This window comes from Anolis carolinensis, chromosome 4 (assembly GCF_035594765.1).
Source record: "Anolis carolinensis isolate JA03-04 chromosome 4, rAnoCar3.1.pri, whole genome shotgun sequence".
Classification (NCBI taxonomy): domain Eukaryota; kingdom Metazoa; phylum Chordata; class Lepidosauria; order Squamata; family Dactyloidae; genus Anolis; species Anolis carolinensis.
This window is the reverse complement of record NC_085844.1, coordinates 213,952,001-213,965,560: the sequence shown is the minus strand read 5'-3', so window position 1 is coordinate 213,965,560 and position 13,560 is coordinate 213,952,001. Positions and strand designations below refer to the sequence as shown.

Here is a 13,560-nt window from a genome sequence, read left to right as displayed (position 1 = left end):
GATGCCTCCTTTGGGTTCTCCCCAAAGGACTAAGCTCTCGCTTTTTGCCACTGTAGTCCAAGAAGGCAATGGTTCCTTTTTAAAAAATAAGAGTTAAAGTACAGTACTTACATTGCCCTGTGGATAAATCAACAAATTTGCAGGCGGAAGTCATTTTTAAACTTTTTAAAAAATTAGACATTAGTATATATTGTATCTAAACAGAGCTTTAAAGCCAGCTGATGGAAATGCTGTATTTGTGTGCAACTGTTTGATTCAGTGACTCTTTAGAATCATTTTTCATATTTGTTTCCACAGTGCTTAGATCTTTCATTTCATTTTATTTTATAGATTGACTGTAATTGGAATTGTACTTGAGTAAATTTGCTGCCAATTAATCTATTAAGGGATGGCAATGACAATGATGATTTGGTTTCCCAACAGAATTCTATTTGCAAACCAGTGAGGTACAGCATGCACCAGTTGCAGGGAAATAAGCAATATGGCACAGAGAGATCTGGAAATCTTTTTAAGAAAAGTGATGGGTAAGTGCACCTACTTTAGCCCTGCCAATTGCCAACAACACTTCTGAGCTTAACCAAGATATTTCAAATATTTCAGCAGGCAAAGAAGCAGGCCCCCAGCCTTTAGCAGGATGGCTTTTTTTTCCAAAAAAAAGTAACGTGTATTTAATGTATTTTAATTGTTACTAAATTAATGTTGTAGTTAGTTTGAAAGTTTCATGTTTATAAACTTTTGTACCACATAGTTTTTAGCTGTTTTGTTTTAACTTACATTGTACTTGCTCCATACTGGGAGAAAAACAAGATATAACTCAAACAAATAAATAAAGAATAAATATCTTCACTGGATTTTTGGTTGCTATTCCGTTCATTAAAACTGCCCCTCAAAAGTGAAAGCTCTCGTTATATTATTAATGGGCTTTTAAGTCAACTCCAGCTCATGGCAACCCTTTTACACAGTTTGTCTGGCAACATTTGTTTAGAGAGGGCTTGCATTGACCTTCCTCTTAGACTGAGAGAATATGACTTGCCCACTGGGTTTCAATGGCTGAATGGGGAATTCAGTCCTTGTCTCCTGGAATATATCTCTACCATTCCAATTACACTATGTAACAATTTGAAAAATTTTCTGTTCCTGGTTTGAAAGCATTATTCCTGTTGAATTGTGTGGTACGTACTAGTAAAGTAGTTGATATACTCCAGAAACCTTGTTTTTGTGGCTGCCAAAACTCTGTTGAATTGGTTGAGACTCAATGAGATATTCATTGAAAAACTTTAGCAAAATGTGCTGCAGGATGTCCTCATGTTTGTATGATAGAACCGATTAGGAAATGATATTTATAATCCAGGAACAAAAATCGTATTACATAGTGTTATTATTACAGTATATAATGCTGGCATCGTTCTATCTCTTCGTCGTCAGCAGACTGATATCATGCCATCTTGAAGGAGTCAGAATATCTAATATTTTACATGAAACAGTGTTTATTTTTTACATTTCAGTTTAAGAAAAGTCTGGCAGAAGAGAAAGTGCACAGTCCGAAATGGATATTTGACCATCTCGCACAGTACGGTATGCACCTCGCTCATTGCAAAACATAGTTAGTGAAGACAGATTGGAGAAGATTTCTTGAAAAAACCTTATGTATTAGTTGAGTGATTATTTATATGTTTCCTCAAATTACCAAGCATGTTGCAAAAACCAAACCGAATATAAGCCAAGACATCTAATTTTATTACAAAAAACTGGGAAAACTTATTGACTTGAGTATAAGATGAGGGTGGAAAATGTAGCAGCTACTGGTAAATTTCAAAAATAAAAATAGATACCAATAAAATTACATTAACTGAGGCATCATCAGGTTAAATGTTTTTGAATATTTACATAAAACTGTAATTTAAGATAAGACTGTCAAACTGATTACCTATATATTCGAGTATAAGCTGACCCGAATATAAGCCGACCAGGACCCTCACTTGAGTATAAGCTGAGGGGGGCTTTTTTAGGGCTGAAAAACTCAGTTTATATTCGAGTATATATGGTACTTTTAAAAAAGGAAGTGTTTCTTAAAATGAAAATCTACCATTTCCAATCAAGGCCAATGATTTCTTTTGCACATTATTGATCAGTATTGGGATCAGCAATGGTCAGAACGGAGTGCAGGATCTAAATTATTCTGTCCCTATATTTCTAATCAGTTTAGAAACAGGGTTAGAAATATAAAGTTACAATCCTGTGCATACTGTATTTGGGGCTAGCATGACTGGATATATGTGTGCCTACACACATATATAGTGTTTTGCTGCCAGTGACAAGAACTTCCAGTATGTTTCTTGATACCTGCATAAAGATGTTGATTGAACTTATTTTAGGAAATAAAAGGGCTATCTGAAAGGGAGGAATACTATCATTTAAAGGGGATTCCTTCATGGGAAGCCCATTTTTGCTGAAGGAAGAATGTTTTTGGGGCCCTAGGGTACAGTGGTTCTCAAAGTATGCTCCATGGAGCCCTTGGGGCTCCGTGAAGCATACTGAAGGGCTCTGTGCTGCCCTTCTTCTCTTCCCCATTCTCCATCCTCCTCCCCCTCCAAGTTTTTCCTCCTCTTTCCTGCTTCTCCCCCTCCCCCTACCTCCCTTGCTTCCCAAAAGTTTTTTTCTCTCACCTTTCTCACAGCCCAGATCCTTTCCCCCCTCACCTCCCCTGCTTTCAAAACCCTATTTCCCTCCCACTGTTTGCGTGGGGGGTGTTTTGATTGTGCCTTTCCTGCATGGTTGAAGGGCGTTGAACTGGATATTTCTGTTGTTGGGGTTTCTGTTGTTGTTTTTGTTGTTGTTACTACTGCTATTAGAAAGGCTAGATAGTCATCTGTTGGGGATGCTTTGATTGTGCTTTTCCTGCATGGCAGTAGTGGGTTGGACTGGATGGCCTTTGGGGTCTATGTTGGTTAAAATTGTTCATCATTTAAAATATTATATTGTTCTTTCCTTCTTTCTTTCCTCCCTCCCTTGTTTCTTTCTTCTTTTTTGCATTACAAATGAGTTATGTGTAGTGTGCATAGGAATTCATTCATTTTTTTTTTTCAGTTAGTTCAACCAAACACACTCTATCCATCTGCCACTGGCCCGCCTGTTTGTCAAAACACAATGCTTCAAAATGTTTGCCTATGCCTGATATATTTATTTATTTATTTTCCCCATTTATACCCCGCCTTTCTCACCCCGGAGGGGACTCAAGGCGGCTTATACATGGCACAATTCGATGCCTCAAAACACATATAAAATCAAAGCTTAAAATATCAAATATTTAAAAAATTAGACATAAAAATTTAAACATGACAACAGCTACAAATCACGCCAACCAAAAAACCATGGTCTAAAGCCATTCCAAGGTCATTATACATTTTAGACATCCATTCTTGGACTGCACAGTTATCCAAAAGCTTGATCCCAGAGCCAGGTCTTCACTTTCCTTCTGATCTTACATCGCTGGGGAGGGAGTCCCACAGCTGAGGGGCCACCACTGAGAAGGCCCTGTCTCTCATTCCCGTCAGCCATGCCTGCGAAGCAGGCGGGACCGAGAGCAGGGCCTCTCCAGATGATCTTAATCTATGAGGTGTTTCATAAGGGGAGATATGTTCGGACAGGTAAGCTGGGCCAGAACTGTCCATTCTATATAATGTAATATATAATTTCTTGGGGCTCCACGGGAAACTTTTGCTTCAAAAAGAGCACTGCAGCTGAAAATGTTTGTGAACCCATGCTGTAGGATATTGAAGGAAACCTCTGATAAGTAACTGCAAAAGCCTTTCTTTTTGCTGAGTTAGAATAAGACTCTCCTCTGCCTCCTGTTCGGCTAACTGGTATCACCTTCCTCTTTATCTCTTTTTTATACATCTCTAGCTACATCGTACACCAGTCAAGCTGAATTTGCTTACTTGCCAAGTGAAACCAAACATGGATGACAAGAAATGCTTTGATCTTATTTCACGTAGGTCATTGTCTCTATTCATGTAATTCCTTATTTCCTTGGAAAAGTTGTGCTGCTAAGGAAAAGGTGAAAATAAGAGACTTACGTATTGATGCAAAGTACGGGTGTGGAGAGAGTGGGTCTTAAGCCTAGTTGTTACTTCTCTTGTTTCTATGACCTTGAATGCCATCCTTTGGTGGATGACTTTTGATAGTCAAATAAAATCATTGGTTGCTAGGAGGATGATTTGAGATACTGTTCTGTGAGCAAGTTGAGGAAGAGGATCATGCAAACCATTAACATTAATTTCCATTTGGTGAGGGATTCTGATCCTGTTCTCCCTAAGAGGTCCAATGGTAGCCAGTCCAGTTGAGTAAATGACAATAACTTGTTGTCATATTTGAGAATTTGGAAACATTTGTTCCTGAACCATTATTTGTGTTCTGCTAATACTTCAAATATGATTTACCTTGGGTTGTGTATGTTTTTACTCTAGATAACCGAACATACCACTTCTTGGCAGAGGATGAGCAAGAATGTAGCATGTAAGTACCGGGATAGAGGAGGCAGATGTCTGTAGAAAATGAGACACTTTTGCCCAGAAACAAAGATACAACACTTTCCCGCCCAAGAACACTTCCCCTGTTTAGTCCACTTAGTTCCCTCGATGGCTCTCCTTCCAGTTTAACATCGGAAGCATCCCTACCTGAAGCCCAAGGGAGACTATACTCCAGCCTTACTTCTTCTGAAAGTTGACTAGTCACAGATCCCAACCATGTAGGGGGGAGGGGGACTGGAGGAGGGGGGTGCCATTCAGGTCGTGTGGGGGAGGAGACTTGCGGGTCACCAACACCCTAGGGAGAAACGCAACAGAGTGCTTGCGACCCTTGAAAAGGTAGGAAGTGGTAGGCCCCATGGCAGCCCCCTCAGCCTTAAGGTCTTGCTGATCAACGCCAGATCCGTCAATGGTAAGACCGCTGCCATTCAGGACTTGATCCTGGATGGGGGGGCGGATCTGGCTTGCATCACCGAGACCTGGCTGGACGAGCTGGGGGGAGTAAATCTCACTCAGCTGTGCCCACCAGGCTTCGGAGTGCATCAGCAGGCCAGGCTGGGGGGGGGGGGGAGCGCGGAGGAGGGGTCGCAGTTGTCTATCGGCAATCCATCGCCGTGGTCAGATGCTCTGTTCCGCAGGCATCTGGGTTTGAGTGTGTCCACCTGAGGGTGGGGAACCGTGATAGCATGGGGTTTCTGCTGGTGTACCGCCCACCCCGCAACCCAGTAGTTTCCCTGACTGAGCTAGCAGAGGTGGTCTCCAATTCGGCCTTGGTCTCCCAGCGCCTGGTGGTGCTGGGAGACTTTAACATTCATGCTGAGACCCCCTTGACTGGTGCAGCTCAGGATTTCATGGCCGCCATGACGACCATGGGGCTATCACAAACTATAGCTGGTCCTACCCATCAGGCTGGACACACACTCGACCTAGTTTTTGTGGAAGACAGTGGAATGATCAGAGTGGAAGAACAAAACACCCTTCCTGTGTCATGGTCAGATCATTATCTGGTCAGTTTTAGACTTTCGGCGACCCTAAGCCTCAGCAGGGGTGAAGAACAAATTAAGATCATCCGTCCCAGGAGACTGATGGATCTGGAGGGATTCCTGAGGAATCTTGGGGTTTTTCCTGCCATGGAGCCTGGCGAAGCTGTCGACGTCTTGGTCGATCTCTATAACAGGGAAGTGACCAGGGCGATAGATACGATTGCTCCCGAATGCCCCATCACGCTGCGTCATGACAAGCCGTCTCCCTGGTTCACCGGGGAGCTGGCTGTGATGAAGCATACGAGGAGGGGGCTAGAGCGCACTTGGAGGAGTTCTCGGGACGTGTCCGACCGAGCACGGGCTACAGCCTTTCTTAGGGCGTATACCGTGGCTATACGGGCAGCCAAGGAGTCCTATATGACTGCCCGTATAGCGTCTGCAGCAAATAGATCATCGGAGTTGTTTCGGGTCGTTGGGGAACTCCTTCAGCCACCTGTGGTGGAGGAGGCTTTGGACAACCCAGCAACTCGGTGTCACGATTTCACACACCATTTTGCAGACAAAGTCGCTCAGATACGCCTTGAGCTCGACTCCAATTCCACCACAGTGCCAGGGGAGGTGATTGAGGCATCTGCTTGTCCAATTTTGTGGGATTCTTTTAGGCTTGTTCTTCCTGAGAACGTGGTGGAGGTCCTTGGGGCTGTGAGGGCAACCACGTCGGCTCTGGACCCTTGCCCGTCTTGGCTAATTAAATCGGCCAGGGAGGGGCTGGTTGATTGGTTTGTGTTGATCATTAATGCATCGTTGGAGCAGGGGGTTTTTCCATCTTATCTGAAACAAGCCGTGGTTCGTCCACTCCTTAAAAAGGTTTCCCTTGACTCCACGGTGCTGAACAATTTCAGACCAATCTCCAACCTTCTTGGGTAAGGTGCTGGAGCGGGTGGTTGCCTCCCAGCTCCAGGGCTTTCTAGATGACATCAACTACCTAGATCAGTCACAGTCTGGTTTCAGGCCTGGTCACGGCACCGAGACAGCCTTGGTCGCCTTGGTGGATGACCTCCGTAGAGAGCTGGACAGAGGGAGTGTGACCCTGTTGGTTCTCTTGGACATCTCAGCGGCTTTCGATACCATCGATCATGGTATCCTTCTGGGACGACTCTCTGGGATGGGTCTCGGGGGCATGGTTTTGTTGTGGCTCAGATTCTTCCTGGAGGGTCGATCCCAGATGGTGAAGCTGGGAGACGCCTGCTCGGACCCCTGGCCTTTGAGCTGTGGGGTCCCGCAAGGTTCTACTCTGTCTCCCATGCTCTTTAACATCTACATGAACCCGCTGGGAGAGGTCATCCGGAGTTTTGGAGTTGGGTTGTCACCTCTATACAGATGACGCACAACTCTACTACTCTTTTCCACCTAATTCCAAGGAGGCCTCTCGGGTGCTGGACGAGTGCCTGGCCGCTGTGTCTATCTGGATGAGGAGGAACAAGCTGAAGATCAATCCCGACAAGACAGAGGTCCTCCTGGTCGATCGTAAACCTGAACAGGGTATAGGGTGGCAACCTGTGCTGGACGGGGTTACACTCCCCCTGAAGCCACAGGTCTGCAGTTTGGGAGTCCTCTTGGATTCATCGCTTACGCTCGAGGCCCAGGCATCGGCGGTGTCTGGGAGGGCCTTCGCACAATTGAGACTTGTGTGCCAACTGCGACTGTACCTTGCGAAGGCTGATCTGGTCGGGGTGGTCCATGCCTTGGTCACCTCCAGACTGGACTACTGTAATGCGCTCTATGTGGGGCTGCCCTTGAAAACGGCTCGGAAATTCCAACTGGTCCAACGAGCGGCAGCCAGGATGTTAACTGGGGCCCCTTACAGAGAGAGGTCAACCCTCCTGTTCAAGGAGCTCCACTGGCTGCCATTTATTTTCCGAGCCCAATTTAAGGTGCAGGTGCTTACCTACAAAACCCTGAACGGTTTGGGACCATCCTACCTCCGTGACCGCATCTCTGTCTACGAACCCACGCGTTCACTTCGGTCATCTGGAGAGGCCCTGCTCGTGATCCCACCTGCGTCGCAAGCGAGGTTGGTGGGGACACGAGACAGGGCCTTCTCCCTGGTGGCCCCCCGACTCTGGAACACCCTCCCCAAGGATCTCAGACAGGCCCCTACATTGGCAGTCTTCAGAAAGAACTTGAAGACCTGACTGTTCCAATGTGCCTTCCCAGATTAATAGGAAATCTCCAATACCAAGTCCCATAAGCACTTTATTAGAATTAAGATCGCATATCGCACTCTGCACTTACCCTATAAGCCTTATATATCACCTGTCACATCAGCACTTTTAATCTTGTACCCATTACTCTGGCCCGGCCCAGTTCTATTGTGTTTTAGCGTATTGTTAAGGCTTGTGGTTTATACTGTTTTAATTCTTTTAATTTGCCTTTGTTTGTATTGTTATATTATGTGTTGAGGCCTTGGCCTTTGTAAGCCACATCGAGTCCTTCGGGAGATGCTAACGGGGTACAAATAAAGTTTAATAATAATAATAATAATAATAATAACTGCTTAGGGAGTTAGAACTTTGCTATCTCTTTTGACACAAAAAGGACACAAAAGAAATGCCAATGGGATTTGGAGAAAATTTATAAAATTGAGACAGAGGTATTTTCACATCCCTACTTTATACCTCAATAGTTTTAAATTAGGAATTTTCTCTCCTACATAGCAGATAAGCAGGTTTAGATATTAACATCAACAGAGGGAGCTGGCATTAATATTTGGGGTATTTACCTTGCGTATCTGTGCTTAATGCACACGGGAATGTGTCTTTAGACTCCTTCCAGCTTTCATTTGCAGAAGACCATGTAGTCTACTTTAAAGAGACCCATCTTGGTTGGATTGAGAAGAACCAGATCTGAAAGTGATGGTGACGGTTTCCTCCTTTTTTTGCAGATGGATCTCCGTCCTGAGCAATAGTAAAGAAGAGGCCTTGAATGTCGCATTCAAACAAGCACCGGACAGGGAAGGATGCAGCATGGTGGATTTGACTGGGGCAATCATTGAGGAGATCAAGCGCATGCCTGGAAACAGCACATGTTGTGACTGTTCTGCATCAGGTGCAAAATGAGACCTTGGCTGTTTCCTGTTTCCCCTCTCAGCTATTGTCTTGGTTGGCATGGCCACTGGGCAAGGATCATAGGAGGTCTGGCCCAAATGATCTGGAGAGTACACTGTCTGAAAAGCTTAGAGCTTTGCTTTATCTTAGCAGTGCGTCTGAAACCCATGCTGTCTTCTATGGTATTAGTCTTAGGTCTTACCACTAATTCTGGAGACTTTAGAGCAGTACACCCTGGAGCAGAGCCCATCTATTTCAAGTTTTAAAAATAGTATGCATGGGTTATGCTGCATCTTGCTGTAATAAAAAAAATGAAATCCATATCCATAAATAAAAATGAATGTGTCTTCAATGAACAGAACTGGAATGTCCAGCAATAGTATACTGTGATGGTAACAATGTGATGCGGCTGCTAAGAAAGCCAACGGGATTCTGGCCTGCATCAATAGGGGTATAGCATCTAGTTCCAGGGACATCATGCTCCCCCTCTATTCTGCCTTGGTCAGACCACACCTGGAATACTGCGTCCAATTCTGGGCACCACAGTTGAAGGGAGATGTTGACAAGCTGGAATGTGTCCAGAGGAGGGCGACTAAAATGATCAAAGGTCTGGAGAACAAGCCCTATGAGGAGAGGCTTAAAGAACTGGGCATGTTTAGCCTGCAGAAGAGAAGGCTGAGAGGAGACATGATAGCCATGTACAAATATGTGAGGGGAAGTCATAGGGAGGAGGGAGCAAGCTTGTTTTCTGCTGCCCTGCAGACTAGGACACGGAACAATGGCTTCAAACTACAGGAAAGGAGATTCCACCTGAACATCAGGAAGAACTTCCTCACTGTGAGAGCTGTTCGGCAGTGGAACTCTCTTCCCCGGACTGTGGTGGAGGCTCCTTCCTTGGAGGCTTTTAAGCAGAGGCTGGATGGCCATCTGTCGGGGGTGCTTTGAATGCGATTTCCTGCTTCTTGGCAGGGGGTTGGACTGGATGGCCCATGAGGTCTCTTCCAACTCTACTATTCTATGATTCTATGATTCTAATATAAGGTCATTAAAAGCATGAAATATTGATACTGTAAGTCTGAAAATGTTGCAACCAGCATATTAATAAACTGAAGTGAAAAGGGATGCTGTAATTTTCTCAGCTTAGGAAAAAAAGTACTCAAATGGTATCTAGCAGGAGAAAATAGTTGGTAGGTAGCGAAAGATATCAGAGGGAAAGGAGACAAGGTGCAGAAGATTAGACAGGAAATTGCGGGGAGATAAAAACTAGTAGGGTGATTTTGTTTTCATATATAAAGTAATCCATTTTTCTCTCAAGACTTTATCACATAAGACTGATAAAGTGCAATTATAAGTAGAATAGATCTCTTGTAGGCCAGGATTCAAATCCCTGTTCATCCATGGAAACCCACTGGACGATCTTGTGCAAGTCACACTTTCTCAGCCTAAAGAGGAAGGCAAAGACAAAGCCCCTCTGAACAATCTTGCTGGTAATTAATCTTTGATGGATTCCTCTTAGTTCTCTGTAGATCGGAAATGATTAAAAGGTACACAATACCAACACCAAATAACATTTCATGAAGCAAACTTGTAAAAATGACTTACCATGTCACTTATCATGCTTATCAGGATACACTGACTATATCATTGATTTCCCTTACTCTACAGATCCAGCCTGGCTCTCCATTAATTTGGGAATCCTCATCTGCATTGAATGCTCTGGGATTCACAGAGAAATGGGCGTTCACCACTCTCGCATCCAGTCACTAGCTTTGGACAAGCTGGCAACCTCAGAGCTTCTGGTAGGGAGCTGATTTCTTTCTGCTCTATCATTTATCATTCAAAGCTTATTACAACTTTCTTCTTCCTGGTACCACTGGTTCAGCTTTCATCTAAAGTACAGTACAGTAGTCTCATTTGCTAGAGTTCAGGGTTCAAAACCCTGTGAAAGTTGAAAAATCATGAATACACACACACACACACATATACCTAAGGTAATATTTCTCTAAGAACCTCTAGATTTTCCAGCACAATTCTGTGATCAAACTCTGGAGGTAGCTGACCACAGACTCACACTTGAGGACATAAGGATTCCTAGAGAACACATTCTAATTAAGTTCATGAATTATCAAATCTGCAAAAGTCAAACCTGTACATTTGGAGGCTCAGTTGTATTTCTCTTGTTTTCCTCTTTATCACCACCACACCATCTTTTTGCTGTCTTATTTACCTCACCTTACTTCTCTTTCAAACAATGCCTGTGGTTTCTTTTCTTCTCATCCTCTGTTTGTGCAAAACAAATTAAGTGAATCATAACATGACACAGTGATACTATGCAAAGGTTTTCATGATTCAAAATTTCTTCTTCTCTATCTTGCACTTCCTTATCTTAAGACTTATGCAAAATTTGATATGCTGATAAGTGCATGCTTACATTGCTTAGTGGTGATATATGTGTGTTTTGCTGAATTGCCTTTTTCCTTTCTTTTTTGCAGTTGGCTAAGAATATTGGAAATTCACGATTTAATGACATTGTAGAAGCCAACCTTCACAATGCAGATCTAAAGCCTACTACTGACAGTCTCATGTAAGGAATCTTACTGTTCTTAATCATGATTGGGACGATTTGTGCATTTGCATATATATGTAAACAGACTCTTGTTCATTGGAAGCAAGTGTGAATGTTGTAATTAATCACCTTGATTAGCATTTAATGGCCTTGCAGCTTAAGGCCTGGCTAATTCCTGCCTGGGGGAATCCTTTGTTGGGAGGTGTTAGCTGGTCCTGATTTTTTTTCATATCCAGAATTCCCCTGTTTTCAGAGTGTTTTTCTTTAGTTATTGTCCTGATTTTAGAGTTTTTATGCCAGATTTTGTTCATTTTCATGGTTTCCGCCTTTATGTTGAAATTGTCCACATGCTTGTGGAGTTCAATGGCTTCTCTATGTAGTCTGTAGTCTGCAAGGCCATTAAATGCTAATCAAGGTGATTAATTACAACATTCACACTGGCCTCCAACAGACAAGAGTTCTTTCTCCCACCCTAGACCTTCCACAGATATATAAAACCTCCCTTGTTTAGTTTCCAATATACCTCACAACCTCTGAGGATGCGTGCCTTAGATGTGAGTGAAACCTCAAGAGAGAATGCTTCTGGAACATTGCCATACAGCTCAGAAAACCCAGGGCAACCCAGTGATTCTGGCCATGAAGGCGTTTATTTATTTATTTATTTATTTATTTACAGCATTTATATTCTGCCCTTCTCACCCCGAAGGGGACTCAGGGCGGATCACATTACACATATAGGCAAACATTCAATGCCATTTAACATAGAACAAAGACAAGACAAACATAGGCTCCGAGCGGGCCTCGAACTCATGACCTCCTGGTCAGAGTGATTCATTGCAGCTGGTTGCAGCTGGCTTGCTCTCCAGCCTGCGCCACAGCCTGGGTCCTTTGACAACACAATGCCTGGATTATACGGCAGTGTGGAATGGACCTTAATTTTTTATGCCTATGTTGTTTTGTATCATTACAGGACTTTTCGAAAGGATTTCATCATAGCCAAGTATGTTGATAGAAAGTATGTTGCCCAGGGAATTACGGGAAGCCCAGTTGCTAGGCTTAAGGACCTACAGGAAGCTGTCGAGGAGAAAAATATATATGTCTTGCTTCAGGCATATGCAGAAAAGATGGATTTAAGTGAGCCTGTTCTGGAGCCCTGCCAGGTGAGGCTGCCTTCTTCCAGGAACTGACACACACGCACTATAGCAGCAGTCACATAGCAATGCCATAGAGGAGAACATGCAACGCTAGCTAAGGAAACAGCTTCAAGGAAGCCTGTAAAAAGACAAGCATATGCTGGGGAGAATAATTAACACAAAGTTGCAGTTTTGTTTGACAGTTATGGCAAGTCCGTTAGCTTGTGTGATGAGAAACGGTAATTTCTTCTTTGCACTGAATTTCACTCTACATAAACTCAGTAATTAAGTTTTCTCTTTTTGATAGTGAAGGCACATATATCTGAGCATCCTTTTCCCCAACCTTTATAATAAGTGTTAAATAATGCAATTTGTACCTGGGGCCAAATTATACTCCATGTGTAATTATGTAATACTTTCCAGTGGATAGGTATTTTTAAATGCACAACGCAAGCCTCTAAACCAGGCACGGGCTAACTTGGGGCCTCCAGGTGTTTTGGAGTTCAACTCCCACCATTCCTAACAGCCTCAGGCCTCTTCCTTTTCCGCTTAAGCGGCTGAGGGGGAAAAGGAAAGGGCCTGAGGCTGTTAGGAATGGTGGGAGTTGAACTCCAAAACACCTGGAGGCCCCAAGTTAGCCCATGTCTGCTCTACATAAACACTTGAGGCTCAGGATTCCAAAGCTATATCTACACTGTAGAATTAATGCAGTTTGACGCCACTTTAACTACCATGGCTCATTGTAGGGATGAAATAACACCCCCCACCCCCGACTTCTCCATGGGTCACCAGAAAATCCATAACTTTGGCCCCAAAGCCCACCCTCAACTTGTACATGAGTTTGACTTATACACGGGTATACGCAGTCACTCTTCCCTTTGAATGTTTGCTGTTGGGTATTGGGATGAATCCCCATCCATAAGGGGATAATGCTGATTTGCAAGGAAACATCTAGGTATTTGTTTATAGTCACTGAGTATGTTTGTTTCTTGTTTGAAGGAATCTGGGGAGACACTTCTTCATTTGGCAGTTTTAATATGTGACCGAACCTCTTTGCATATTGTAGATTTTCTGGTGCAGAACAGGTAAGATGACTCCACATGCCTATTTTATGGATTTAATGGGGCCGCATTAGGCTATGATTTCTTTGTGTGACTGAAACATGTGGGTAAATGTTGGGTTCTAGACCAGTGGTTCTCAACCTGTGGGTCCCCAGGTATTTTGGTGTACAATTCTGAGAAATCC

The 13,560-nt window shown here is 43.6% G+C and overlaps 1 protein-coding gene across 1 annotated transcript in view; it reads left to right on the top strand.

The window, feature by feature from the left end:
• The window catches only part of LOC100558474 (arf-GAP with SH3 domain, ANK repeat and PH domain-containing protein 2), a 48,437-nt gene that overhangs the window by 13,177 nt on the left and 21,700 nt on the right, over window positions 1-13,560 (top strand). Inside the window, exons 10-18 of the mRNA XM_008109945.3 lie at window positions 424-524; window positions 1,506-1,575; window positions 3,904-3,991; window positions 4,467-4,515; window positions 8,454-8,617; window positions 10,282-10,415; window positions 11,109-11,200; window positions 12,153-12,342; window positions 13,315-13,400. Of these exons, the coding sequence (XP_008108152.2) occupies window positions 424-524; window positions 1,506-1,575; window positions 3,904-3,991; window positions 4,467-4,515; window positions 8,454-8,617; window positions 10,282-10,415; window positions 11,109-11,200; window positions 12,153-12,342; window positions 13,315-13,400 (974 nt within the window). The remainder of the gene's footprint in view (window positions 1-423; window positions 525-1,505; window positions 1,576-3,903; window positions 3,992-4,466; window positions 4,516-8,453; window positions 8,618-10,281; window positions 10,416-11,108; window positions 11,201-12,152; window positions 12,343-13,314; window positions 13,401-13,560) is intronic.